General features: G+C 34.3%; 1 protein-coding gene across 1 annotated transcript; it reads right to left on the bottom strand.

Moving 5' to 3' along the window:
• Positions 1-3,311: 3,311 nt before the first annotated feature.
• On the bottom strand, positions 3,312-6,062 carry LOC138320588 (uncharacterized). The gene is made up of 5 exons (XM_069263670.1): positions 5,886-6,062; positions 5,588-5,657; positions 5,209-5,341; positions 4,485-4,593; positions 3,312-4,170 (listed from the first exon to the last, which is right to left on the bottom strand). Exons 1-5 carry the CDS (start codon positions 6,024-6,026, stop codon positions 4,045-4,047), a joined length of 579 nt encoding a protein of 192 aa, XP_069119771.1. The 5' UTR covers positions 6,027-6,062; the 3' UTR covers positions 3,312-4,044.
• Between the last annotated feature and the right edge of the window lie 8,374 nt (positions 6,063-14,436).

The raw sequence follows: 14,436 nt of genomic DNA, 5'->3' as shown, positions 1-14,436 counted from the left end.
AGTACACATGCAAGTACAGCTAGTGTACATGTACATATGAAAGTGAATAATTTGTACATAATTTGCGTATATGTCCATTATTAATGCAACTTCTCATCTTATATAAAAATATAAGTTACATTATCATTCAAAATCAAAAACAATGATTCGTGTCAATTCTGTACAGGTTTAGGACATTGCCGAAATGTTTCATGACGAGCCATCTCGCTTGGAATAAAAAAATAACAGATTTTACTTACCTTTTAAATGCTTCGACGCATATTTTAAAATGTCTTGAAATAACTCGTCACTTGTTACATCTTGTTCTACATGCATTGACTATTTCAAAGTTCTTGTTCACAGTCCTCGATAGATGCAAAACTCTCCGCCCTAGAAGAAGTCTGGACGCCCTGAACGAGGAATATTTTGGTTTTTTTCCCTTCTCTTAGTAAATTGGTTATCAATGAACTGAATAATTTTACATCAAAAACAACTATGGCCTGCGTCCCAGGTTAATTGTCGAAGCAGACGACAAAGTGACGTCATCGCAAGCACGTGCCATGCAGATTACAGTGTTCGTTTCAAAATAGAAATCGGTATGGAATGCATGACGAAACCAAAATACCAAGAAAATCGGGGTTTTCAAACGAAGTGGTGCTGCATATAGATCTAGTAACGCATTTTATTATAGGGCGAATTAATCAAAAGATTTTCAATAATTTTGTAAATGTTTAGTAACTATCTGACACAAACTTTTTCTTTCACGTTTATATCTTTTTCAATTGCAACGCTGGAAACGGCAATAATACAAGCATATCGCCAGAAGATTGTTTTTTTTTTTACATTTATATAGACATATTTGGTGTTATTCCACTGTCCCATGTATCATCTAATGAATTCGAAATCATTCATTGAAATCCTATATTAAGATATAGAGGAATCGTTGTAGTTTTGTTTTTATGAACAGCTTTGACGTTTGAAATTTTGACAAAAATTCTAGTCGTATTTTGACCCCGCTCTACGTGTTGTATATTTACATCAGTTTCGCTTTTATGAACCTCAGAGTTTCTCGTGTTTTCCAGAGTTTACAAACGGATCGAAGGTAAAGTGATTGTGTCAAATATATATGGAATGGCAACCTCGATAATCTAGTGGTTACTATCAATGGATTATCTCAAAGTAAAACTGGAGGCAGTTCAGGAGAAAACAACTGACCAATCACAGGCCTGCAGAGATTTTCTTTGAAGATTACAGAGACGACGACACCCAACTTCAAAGCAACACACTTTAATGGACAGTGTATCGTCATTCTATTCTTTTGATGTACATCAGAAGAAGACATTACATGTGTGTTCTGTTGCCTTCAATTTTGCTATGAGTGATAATGACATGTTCCAGGGGTGGATATAACGTCAGTGATAGAAACCCCTTGAGTATCGATGATGATGGAATGAATACTGAATACAATATATATGATAATCAATCATACCTTCGTCACTTGTGCATACGATCCTCTACCAATATCTGTATGGAATAGAGAATGTTTCAAGAGATACATGTATATCATCAGTGAAAAGGTGTGCCGATGATCCAACCTCCTCGATGCTCCATGGGTTACTTTCACTGTTTTTATATATTACAGGGGGATGATCAAAGTTTTTTTTCAATAATGATAAAGATGATTAAAAGAAGGGGAGCAAGAATTAAGCCTTGGGGAATTCATGTCTTGCTTTTTTAATAAATATTTTTGCTAAAAATAACCCGATATACCACAAAATCATAACTTGGAAAGAAGACTTTTGTGCAGACTTTTTCATATCTTAATATCTTTAAATACCTTTTTGATAATAAGAAAGTAGATGTGTAACCATCCTTGATACAGCAGGGGTTCTTATCACATACGATCTCTACACCCCTGGACTATCTCATAGTAAAACTGGAGGCAACCGAACAGAACAGGTAATTTAGTCCTTTGATGCACATAAAAAAAGCAGTATAACAGTACACTGTGGTTGACTGTGTGGCTTTGAAGTTGGGGGTCGCTCTCTCTGTAGTCTTCAAAGGAAATCTTTGCAGGCCTGTGATTGGTCGGATATTTTTTTCTTAACTGTCTTCAGTTTTACTATAAGATATATAACGTCAGTTATGGTAACCCCTGGAGTATCGAGGATGACGTGTAGCTAAAACAGCAGTTTTAAAAAAATCCAAAGAAATATGGTTATTTCCAGTTAAAAATATTGAGAGTTAGCCCCAGTTGAATCAATTTGATCGCATGGAAACAAATTTTTATTACCAGTAATTCTGACCTTGACTTTTGACCTTCAGACCAGTAACACAATTCCAAGCAAATGTGGAATATGATCAGACAAGAGGAACTGATTAACAATTTCTTCTTTTTAGTAACACTGACGATGACCTTTTAACTTAGCTCATTTACCCTTGAAATGCTAAAATGGACTTTTCCAAAATTACTTGGAACTAGAAAAATCTAAATGTGTTGGCAGACGGTAACCCAAAATCAGCACTTTCCCTAAGAAATGTGTTCATAAAGTTGAACAAAACAAGTATCTTGAGTTATCTCACAAAAACATTTTTTTTTAGTTTTAGCGATGGTGACCTGGATAGCAATCTCAAGCAAGCACAATTTCAATGAAAATGTCCATGAAATTCGAGTGCAATCAACCAAATTTATGAATGACGCCTACATCCTTGTCTACACAGCTTTACATTTATGTCACCTTTGCCTTACAAAAAGGAAAAGAAAAAATAAAGTCAAAATATACTTTATATTTTAACAGTTTAATTTCTTTAGAGCACAAAAACAAACATGTCAGGTATATCAACACATTATAAATATTTTAAAAACAAGCAAATTCGTGGAATTTATATTCCCTGCTTTTGTTAATTAAAGGCCCATAACTCTGCCAAATCTTACTTGGCCAAGGCCATGAGACATTTAACCATGTTACCAAATTTCAAGAAAATCTGTTAATATTTGCGAGAGTTATTGATATTGTTAATCAAAGGGCCATCACTCTGCCAAATAGGGTCCAATCAAAGTCCTTATCGAGTTTAGCCAAGGCCCTGAGACAATGAACTACCCGGTATGTTACTAAGTTTAAAAAAAATCTGGTAATATTTGGGTTATTGAATAAAAATGGCGCATTTCGTCATTCAAAGGGCCATAACTCCACCAAATAAGGTCCAATGAATGTGGCGAGCGAATCATCCGAACCCTTGGCACATTTAACTGTTACAAAATATTTGTGGCAGTTTTTGCACGGAAACCAAGCATTACAGACAGACAGACGGATAAAGAGATTAACCCCCCCCCCCCCCCCTTTGTAAAAAAATAATTGAAGAGCGGGAACCTAATAATTTCTAAGCCAGAGCACATCATCTCAAAAATCTAAATCCATTTATCAATAAAATGCATATGGCTACTTATGTTAACTTAGGTATGAATGTGATTTGTTAAGAGTAGTTGACAGCGCAGAATTCTTTCTTTGATATGAAGAAGCTTGAGCTTCATTCCAATTTTCATCTACAGTGCACCACTTCCATCAGCATCAGTTCTCCCTGTATATCTTGGCCAATTGACCTAACTTGGCCCAGAACATGTGTTTGAAAGAGACATGAATCAGTTAGAATTTCTAAGCGACTTAGCCTAGTGTGAGGAGCTACTGTTCACTTAGCCATTTATGCTGAATCACTGCTGTTCAGTTAGTAAGTTATGCTGAATCACTGCTGTTCAGTAAGTTCTGCTGAATCACTGCTGTTCAGTCTGTAACTCAAACTGAATCACTGCTGTTCAGTAAGTCATGCTGAATCACTGCTGTTCAGTAAGTCATGCTGAATTAATGCTGTTCAGTCTGTAACTCATACTGAACCACTGCTGTTCAGTAAGTCATGCTGAATCACTGCTGTTCAGTAGGTCATGCTGAATCAATGCTGTTCAGTCTGTAACTCATACTGAACCACTGCTGTTAAGTCAGTAAGTCATGCTGAATCACCGCTGTTCAGTAAGTCATGCTGAATCACTGCTGTTCAGTAATTCATGCTGAATTACTGCTGCCCTATCCTCGAGTCGTGATGGTACAATGATCCCATGCTGCCTCTCATCTGACACAGGTACTGGAAATTGGCTTGTAGTGTAGACAGGACACTGTTCAACTCGGATAATATTGTATCCTGTGAATGAAAATTGGTGATTATTCCTAAAGTTTAAAAATCATATTAATATGTTATCAATGAAGGAACAGTGTTTCATCTTTGTCTGAGAGTTAACTACTGATGAAATATTACCTAAATGTACATCAAAACAAATATTTTATTAAAACTTCTGCATTTAACATTTTGGTCAATATACATGAATATATGTACAGCAAACTTCTTCTGGTAAGTATGCATTTATATGAAGGTTTCTGCTAAAATTCAACTTACTGAGTTAACTTTTATCTTTGCTTGTCACAAAATATTAATTTTGAATAAAAGTTTTAGATTACCAGTTTCCTGTCCGAGAATGTGAGTGATTTTGCCCAAGAGATGTTCTCCAGATGTGTGTTGAGGTCTGCTAACAGAGGGGCTATCTGTGGGAACAGGGACGCAGCAAATCTGGCAATAATCACAAATATGCAATCAATTTAATGCATTCATGCCTAAAATTTCATAATGTATAGGTCTAGTCTTTGATTTAGAAGAGTCTATGTGCGTCTTCAGGGGTGAATGAGTTAGAATTAAATACATGTACACAGATAGAAATATTTTGCTTTCAAAAAAAAAAAAAAAAAGACAGAAAGAAATACATTTGATAAATATTTCTGTAAAAGTAGTATATTTATGCTGAAACTTTGAGCATTGAGCAAACAACTTAAAACTTGATCAAACCATTCAGTGTCGCATGCACTGTCACTGTAAATTTAACCAACTGCCTTTTGTGTGAGATTTATTTTTGTGAATTTTGTGATCAAGATACATAAATTTGTGAAAATTTATCTCCGCAAAATTAATATATTCATAAATTCTTCCATAAGAAAATTGAAAGTTATTTTCCATTCAATTTTAAATCATTGAAACTTAAATTCTACAAAACGGGAATTGTGAAATTTAGCGGCAGTGAAAGAAAGTTGGTCAGCAGCATATATTGGACTATATATATCAATATGTCAATGTACATCATGTGCTACTCGCATCTGTATATTACACTGTGAAAGACCAGTGTTTACATACTTGTGATACTGAGCCTCCAGTTTGATGAAGTCCCCGACAAATGGCTGCTGCAATCTCACCAATAACTCAGACTTACACTCAATGATAGACTCAATGTGCGAGTTCAGGCCTTTCACTACTTTGATTTTGTTCTCTGGTGGAGAAAAATTAAAAATTATTGCTTATTTACAATTTTACTACATACATTAACAGTACTTAATGTGATCATATCTTGAAATATATAAATAAGAGCATGCCTCAACATTTTTTGAGCAGCTTTCCGAGAAGGTTTTTACTACAGGGGTATAGGTACAAATGTGAAAAACTCCACTGATATACAGATAACAAATTGTACTGTTTGCATTTTTCATTGGCCGTGTCATGATCATGTTATAGTTACCTAAACTGTTAAAGTGCGTTATGTCCTGTGTTTCTTTGTCTTGCATTCGTTGTTGGATTTCCAATTGAGCCTGTGAAAAATAAATTCAAGTTATATGCTAGTTTTTTTTTTCCATTTTGATGAATTGCATTACATTGTTTTAGTTAATATTGTTATAAATGTTTTTCATTAGTTAATGTCACAGACACTGAACATTTTCAATGTTTTGTCAACTTGAACTCAGATAATAAATACCAGTTAGACTGGAGAATTTTGATCATGATTATTTTTTTTAATTATTTTAAAAACTTTTAAATACCTTGTTTAGGTCTTTCCTTGCTGCTGTAGTTTCCCTTAATAATTTTATAAGACGACATGACGGCATCTTTTCTTTCACTTCATCCTGGAGGTTTTCATCATCATAATCACTTCTCTGAAATAGAAATACAGGTAAGATCATGAGTAAGACTGAAAGTTAAAATCTATAGTTTCAATTTCCATTTGATGCAAAAAATATTTTACCATTATTCATACACGTAGTATAGATGTGATTCGAATTCAGAATTTAGAATTCAATTATTGACAAGCAGCTAATATATCACTATTTAAGGTAGTAAAATAATTCAAAGATATGTACAGTACTAACATAATTGTGCATTAATAGAAGAAGAAACGAGAACTGCCTTAGTGTTCAGTACTCAAGCAATGTTTGAGGTATAGCACGACGGGACACTTTTGATCATTACATTGTGTTGATACTGCCCATCAGAAGTTTCTCAATATCGACGCCTATTATTAGGGTGGGCTCACATCGTCCGACCAGGTCCAATTATGTGAGGATACAAACTTGGTTTCTGAACAGACTAAAGTCTGTGAAATTTTTAATGATTATTTTGTTAACATTGCCACGGACATTGGAAAAAATATATCTATACCTATAGGGCAAGATCATCCAAGTGTCGCGGCTATAAAGGAGCAATATAGAGAACCTTCAGAGTCCTTGAGTTTTACTGAAATAAACGAGGAATCTGTTCGATCTTACATTAAGAGAGTTGGCCTTAAAAAAGCAACAGGCCTAGACAACATCTCTCCAAAGTTACTGCATATATGACCAAAGATATAATGACTAGGCCCATCTTAAACTTAGTATATTGTATGTTACTCATTGGATCTTTTCCTGATGAACTCAAGGCTGCGAGAGTTACACCTATTTTTAAGAAGGAAGATCCGCAAAATAAAAAGAAATATGTTGCGGCCATATTGATGGACCTGTCCAAGGCGTTCTATTGCGTCCCTCCCAAACTCTTGCTGGAAAAGATGGGGGCTTATGGGGTTGGAGATGGTGCCATAAATCTTATTGAAAGCTACTTAACAAATCCAAAAAAATGTGTTAAATTAGGAAATAGTAAAAGTTCAATGCAAACACTGGTGAAAGGGGTCCCTCAAGGGTCAATTTTAGGTCTGACAATTTTTAATATTTTCATAAATGACATCTTTCTCTTCACAAAACATGCTAAACTATACAATTATGCAGATGATAACACTCTGCCGGCCATTCATGATACAAAATCTGTTGTTGGGGATATATTGGAAAAGAAAGCGAAATACTCATAAATTGGTTCACTCAAAATCAAATGAAAGCAAATCCAGACAAATTTCAGGCCATAGCAATAGGGAAAAAAATCTTTCAATGAAATTACATCATTCAAATTGGTGACATCACAATAGAATGTGAAGAAGCTGTAAAATTGCTTGGTGTTACTATCGATTCATAACACTAAATTTTGACAAACATGTTAAGATTTTATGTATGAAGGCATCCAGGCAAATAAATGTACTTGCTCGCTTGGGACGTTTTCTTACTCTTGAGGGCCGCCGAGCGATATATCATGCCTTCATTATGTCAAATTTAATTTTTTACCTTTTATTTGGCATTTTTGCTCCAAAAGCAACAACAAGAAACTAGAACAAGTCCACTACAGGGCTCTAAATGTGTATATCAAGATTTTAACTCTACATAATACATATGAAGAACTCCTTGAAAAGAGTGGCACAACCACTCTACTTATAAGTAGGCTACGCACAGTAGCTTTAGAAACTTTTAAAATCTATCATGGGCATGGTCCTTGCTACCTCCAAAATTTTATACATTTTAAACAATCTTCGTACTCCTTCAGATATGGTAATGTTTTAGACTTACTAAGAACTAGAACAGTAACATATGTATGGGACACATAACTTTTAGAGTTCTGTCCGCCACAGTATGGAATTCCCTACTAGTGCAGACCAGAACAACCACATTTTTAATCATTTTAAACAAATTATTGGAAGCTGGAATGGTTTCAACTGCAAGTGTTCCCTATGCCGCAAATAACAGATTTTTACCTTGTACTACCATTCTTATATTTTTATAGTAATTTTTACTTCCTAAATTTCGTAATTATTTTGGAGCCTGGTCAACTGCGCCGATATAGCCAACTGGAAGTGGATAGAGTTGATATGACCAATACCGAAACTTGGCTCTTTGTACATTTGATCAGGCTGCAGGAAATCGGGTAATCACTAGTCAATTAAAGGGACAATTCAGGCTAAAAGAACATTAAAATTTGTACATATATCGGAAAAAACCCAGTTCTAATGGAAATTAGATCAGTCGGTTTTACTGTGATATGCCAGAAAAGCCCATGGTGGCGAAATGCGTGTGGAGTGTTGAAACTCGCTTGCTGTCCGCCATTACACATTGTGGTCGAACATCTTGTATGCCGAACCCCGTCCCTTGCTTGTAGAGTTATATAATGCTACTTTTGTCTAGAAGTGCTCAAATCGCTCTGATAGTAATGTGTTTACCTTATTAGGTGAATTGATTCGTCTAAAAAAATCATTTTATCACCTCCTCAGTGGTTATGCAGTTCATTTGTTTAATGTGCGCGACGTTGGCTAGGGTATAGATACAGCGTACATATTTTACCTGCTGAATTGTATTGATCAACAATTTATAATTACAACGGTATAGATTAAAATACTTAACAATGACGTGGAATTTGTCAATATTTTATGTTATATGTTTCATAAGAAATGTAGAACAATACATTTATGCCATATTTTGCTTCTTGGTTATGTAAAAGAATTAGCCTGAGTAAATTGTCCCTTTAAAAATAGAATGTTTATTTTAATGTTCAATGTTTTATGTCCTAAGCTTGTATAAATATCTGTGATCTGAAACTTGCCTTCTCTATAACACCTGTGATAATTTTCTTCTTAGAGGATATATTTTTCTCATAATCCTGCTTAAGCCTATTTTTATCTCTGCTTATAGTGTTTTTTATTTGTGTATTACACTGTACATGTCTTGCATGCTGTGCTTTACCTTATGTTTTCCTTTTTTATTCTTGTCAGATAGTCGGTTGTAAAAGCCCACATGGGCTTGTGTTGTCATGTGTTTTAAACTATGTAACGGCTATATAAATAAAATTTACTCGACTTAACTATTATTGGATTAGGTGTTCAGCGGGGTGTGTCGGGAATTTTCGTACCGAAACATTTTCGTACCGGAGACATTTTCGTACCGGGGAATTTTTCGTCCGGGTATTTTCGTACCGAAAATTTTTATTTCGTTTTTAGTGTTCCATTTAATTTTATTGATGATTAGTCTTGTCAACAACATTATTTTGATTATTTCAGGCGATTATGATCTTACAGGGCACTTACACTTTTAATGTATTTGAAAAGTATTTCGTTTTTACAGACATGGGATGTATAAACATAGGTATCACACAAAATGATCTTCATTAGTAACTGATTGCTTGCACCAATTTCTTACTGTAATTTTTGTTTTATCAAAAGTAAATTCATATACAATGTAATCAAATACAAATGTATGATAAATTATAGTGTACACGTTAATCATTTTAAAGCTGATTTTCCCTTTTTTTGGATGTCCTTGTAAAAAGTATAGATCGTCATTTTTTAATTAAAGGAGGATGTTAATGATTGCTCCACCGCCGACAGAGCATAAATGATATTTAATTCACTTGAACAATAATTGGTGTTTATTGTGTCTATATATTGTCTAATTAACACGATAAGTAATAGTAAAATAATTTATTTTGACCTTAGTGCATGTGCAATCAGTACTTAATTTCTATATTTGGATAAGTTTGTCATTTGTACAGCGGTGGAGCATCTTTCAATATAACCAAGGACTTGTAAATCCTTGAATAACCGAAAACCCTATACATAACGAAGATGTATAGTATCACAAAATTACTTTCTTAGTAGTAACCAGGGGGTTTGCTTGTGCCAAAGCCTTTCTAACTTTTTGTTAAAACAGGTCTGGTAACCCCTAGAAAGTAACTTTCGAACAGAAGTTCATTAGAGAGACAATGAGATTGAGAATAAACGGATTGCGTCAATTAACACATTAGAAAAAATATAATTTAATGGCGCATATTTCAACTTGCGAGGTACTGTGAAAAAACAGGGATGACCATAGCTATATATAAATTCAACATACTTATATATGTAACGTATCAAAAAACAGTTGATTGTAGAAACACAGTTTTAATACTGACGTGCTCCCGTGCACGTGGCCTGTTCCTTTGATCAATCAGTCAGTCAGGTATAATGTGTACAGGCACGTGAAGTGTATGACTCCTCCCCCCATTGAATATCATGGGCTGGCGAGCTTCGTCACCACACGTGTCAGTCAATATAATATTACAGGTGATTGACAAGGCGGTTTCCTCAACCGACCGGTGACTCAGCTACGTATATATACCTTTTCTTTAAGACATGTTTCTAAAATAAATGGCATTTTGTATGATTTTTAAATCATGGTTCACCAGAAAATCTACTTGGTTCAGCAGATAATCTACCACTTGAATTTGTGTCAAACTAAGTACTGTTAGATACGTCATGTAATATATGTTACTACCAAGCACTGACTGCCGCGATGTCTGAAAAGCTAAATACTGTACGCAAAAGAAATCGTCCATTGTAATTCATAGAGTAACTCAATACATCCACAGCATTAATAACACAACATTATATCATGTAAGTATATCAATAGTTTTGCGGTACGAAATTTCCCCGGTACGAAAATTCTCCGGTACGAAAATTCCCGGTACGAAAATTCTCCGGTACGAAAATTCCCGTATTCGTCTGCATGTGTCACCGCGCCGATAATACAATAAGATGTTGTTCTTCACATATATCAACACTAACCTGCTCATAACCCCATCACAATAAGTTTAATCCCAAGTCATTTTGAAAAGTAGCAGATTTTCGCGGCCACTTTGTTTTGTTTCCTAATCCATGCGCTGACGTCACAAGATGGGATGGGACATCCTAAAATCATGATTGGGCCTGAATCTAAATCAAAAGTACCAAACTGGGCTTTTTGGATTAAAATATTCATATAACTGTGACATTTATACTCATTCCTATAAAATACATAATGACATCAGACATATCACGAATATATTCATTTTTAAACTCATTTAATTTCCGTTCGTGTCAGATTCTGGCTCAATCAGTTCATTAGGATGTTCCATTTAGAGTGCTCTCCCTTGTTTAAACCTTTAAAATCACGCAAAATATATACGATATGTACAAGCATGGATATTTTATGAGAGTTTACAGTTAAATAATTGGATTATAAGATAATTAAATTTCGTTTGTGCGGAACTGTTTTTATGTAGAATATATAGGTCCTACTATATATTATTGACAGAACTTCAAACTCCTGTGGTAAAATCTATATTTGGAGCAATAGGCACTTAGCATGATTTTCGAACCTATGTTTTTTTAAACATCTCGTATTTATTCTTTTTTTTTAATCGTATGCTATAGGCACATGTAAGTTGTCCTTGCTTAAACCAGAAACATATATATATTTCTGCTTAAACATGACCATATTTAGCTTAATGCCATCGAGACAATAATGCGTTTGTGATTCGTATAACCTGGATGTGTAACGGTGTTGTTATTAAGATAAATTCAACACAGTTCTCTTTTAATTAGTGTTATATAGTTAGTCATCGAAGTATCTACAATAGCCCAGAACAACACAATTTTAACATCACCAAAAGTCTTTATTTGACAAAAATAATAGAATGTGTATCAATGTTACATTTACGTTTTGGTTCTAAGATTTTACCATGGGCCTGATCCTATTTTACGGAAATCACCGACGTTTGCCGAGCATGATACGTTAAGATGTAGAATACAAATTTATCACTATCCCTATCTCACAGAGTCACTGGCCTTGAATCAGACCATCAGATTTTTACAATGAGATAATGTATCCTTTGTCTATGCCTATATCAACTACAGATAGGAGCGTAGGGAGTGATGACAAGGCAGAGTTAGTTTTCTGTGCTGCTGAGATAGGTATGATATACGACAACAAAGAATACTAGATAAATTTTAAAAATAAAATATCTTAAAAACCAAGCAAAAAATATATTCTATAATCCCTAATCACAGAATCACAGTGTATTACGCGGATTCAGATTTAAAATAAGTATTAGTAGTTTTTTATAGGGTTTATAGTGTTTCTATATTTCAAATATATCTAAGATAAACTACTAAGAATTATATTCACATTTTCTCATGTGTCATACTGCCCCAAGCCCCTGTGTCATTCAGTGTGTATTCAGTGTTATATTAGGCATTATCTCTTTCCCTGTTATTATCTATCACTATTCTATTTATCTGTATATGTAACTCAAATATTTTATGTGTTTATTCATCAAATGGATATAGTGTTGTTTGGTTCTTTTAAAATAAACAGTATAGTCTTATTTTTCAATATTAAGTGTTTAAGACTGGTCAGGAATAGGTAATAGATTCAAGCTGTAGGTCGGTGGTTTTCATTTGGGTACTCTGGGTTCATCCAAGTACAATTGACACATCCTTAAATGGCCATTAAACCTAATCGATCTATATAAAACACTTTGTTTTTATGTTCATTAATCAGCTACTTTAACTCATTCATTTTAGTCATTTAATCATTTTTCATTTCTTCTGTTTCAGCCGAGCTTTGAACATGGTACCTTTTGGGCCGACCAGTTTAACAGCTTATTCCTGACTTGAAGACAGCGCCAAGGGGAGTTAACTCATTTCATAAAAATACAAGACAGAGTTACCTTTCCATAAATGACCTGAGTATTTATTTGTGAGTATAATTTGTCTTTTTTTCTCTATATATTTACTCATATACCTCTTTGGTTCAATTATCAGTGTTACTTCGAGATGGATAGTCGAGTGAAATTCGAGTTATCTCCCTTCCATTGTCTGTAGGTCTCTGGTAAACGGGGTCATTTAGCAGTCAGATGGTGCAAATTAAGAGGTGCATTGTGTAATTCTTTCACTTCCAGATCTTGTAACTGACTTGTATACATAAATATGTGAGCGAAGGATAAAATTTATTCTATTTTTCAAAATCATTTTCTTTCTAATAATAGCCACGATTCTTTAGTTCTGTCCAGTTTTTCGGGTTCAAATGTTGCTCTAGATTTGGTTTTATCTGTCCTTGGAATCCTTCAGAGGTTAATAATTCCCTTTTCACATCAATTGGTATACATTTGTAATTTTATAATCATCTCATCATAGTATCGAGTCTGTTCTGTTCTGGAACTTTGCTTTTCTAGAACTTAAAAGAAACAAAAATAGATTTTTGGAAAAAGTTCTTTATCTAGGGAATGGGTTTGTCCTAAATTAGGAAAAAATGGGGGGTCCGTTGCAGATTTGAATATTTGTTAATTAATTCCAAATTACTTTTTAAAGTGACACATCACGCATTAAATGGTAGTAAAGATTTACATTTGTAAAAATACTTTAGTAATTTAAGCATCTTTTGACTCTATCAAAGCGAAAAAAGGGCACATAGTGGACCATTTCTTAAAAATCCCTGAGTCAAATGTAATCTGGAACTTTGCTTTGCTTAACTTCTTTTCTTTGTCGAGTTCTGGATACATTTTTTGCTAGCTAGATATTTCCAAAAATGGGGGGGGGGGGTTAAGGAGTTATCTCCCCCCGATCTTCAAGAATATGAGTTATCTCCCGTGACACGTCACAGAAAGTGATCTTCAAGTTTATAATTCAGTTGTTCATATCATCCTGTAGTACACCTAAAGCTATACTATAGTAAATATAGTAAAAGTCAAGAGTCTAGGTTCAAATTTCATTGAAATATTTAAATTTTTATTTCTAAACTTTCAATTTTCATATTTTTTCTTACAAGAATCCCATCATCGTCGATACGAGTACATAGCTTGCAGTACCAGACCAACCAATGCAGCGAGCAAACTCCCATTTTGGAATCAGACCTTATGGACATGTAGCTTTCCAAAAATGGTAAATTTGAAAAATATGTAAAATGCTATTAGTGATCTTACCACATTGTGCAGTGGACAGAATTTCTAGCTACATGTAGTTAATAATAGTAGAGTGGAAATCAACGTTATCAAATGGTAGCGTACACGGCAATATGGCAGGCTTCAGGTAAAACAATTTGCTGTGATAAACGTTGAACTGTACCGACTGTTTTGCGTTTTTGGTACACTGTACCCGCAATTGCATTCTTTATATTCCCTGAAAGCGTGCTTTTTTACAGCTGTTCGGCCTTCTTGGTTATTATGGATGATCTCGTAGAGTAAGGTACGCATCAAAACTGATAATAACTGCAAGGATCATTGTATCGAAGATGGCCAACATACCACACTGTTTTGGAAGAAACCGGCTTTCATGAATATATAGGATTTTATTGCACCACAATGAAACATTTACTGAAGCGCGTACGGTACCATTTCATAAAGTGCCTTTCTCAGACTGAGTATTTTAATGAGATAATTATTAAATTATTTAAA

Source organism: Argopecten irradians, chromosome 1 (assembly GCF_041381155.1).
Source record: "Argopecten irradians isolate NY chromosome 1, Ai_NY, whole genome shotgun sequence".
Lineage (NCBI taxonomy): Eukaryota > Metazoa > Mollusca > Bivalvia > Pectinida > Pectinidae > Argopecten > Argopecten irradians.
Note: the sequence above shows the minus strand (reverse complement) of the source record. Positions and strands in the feature narration are given on the sequence as shown.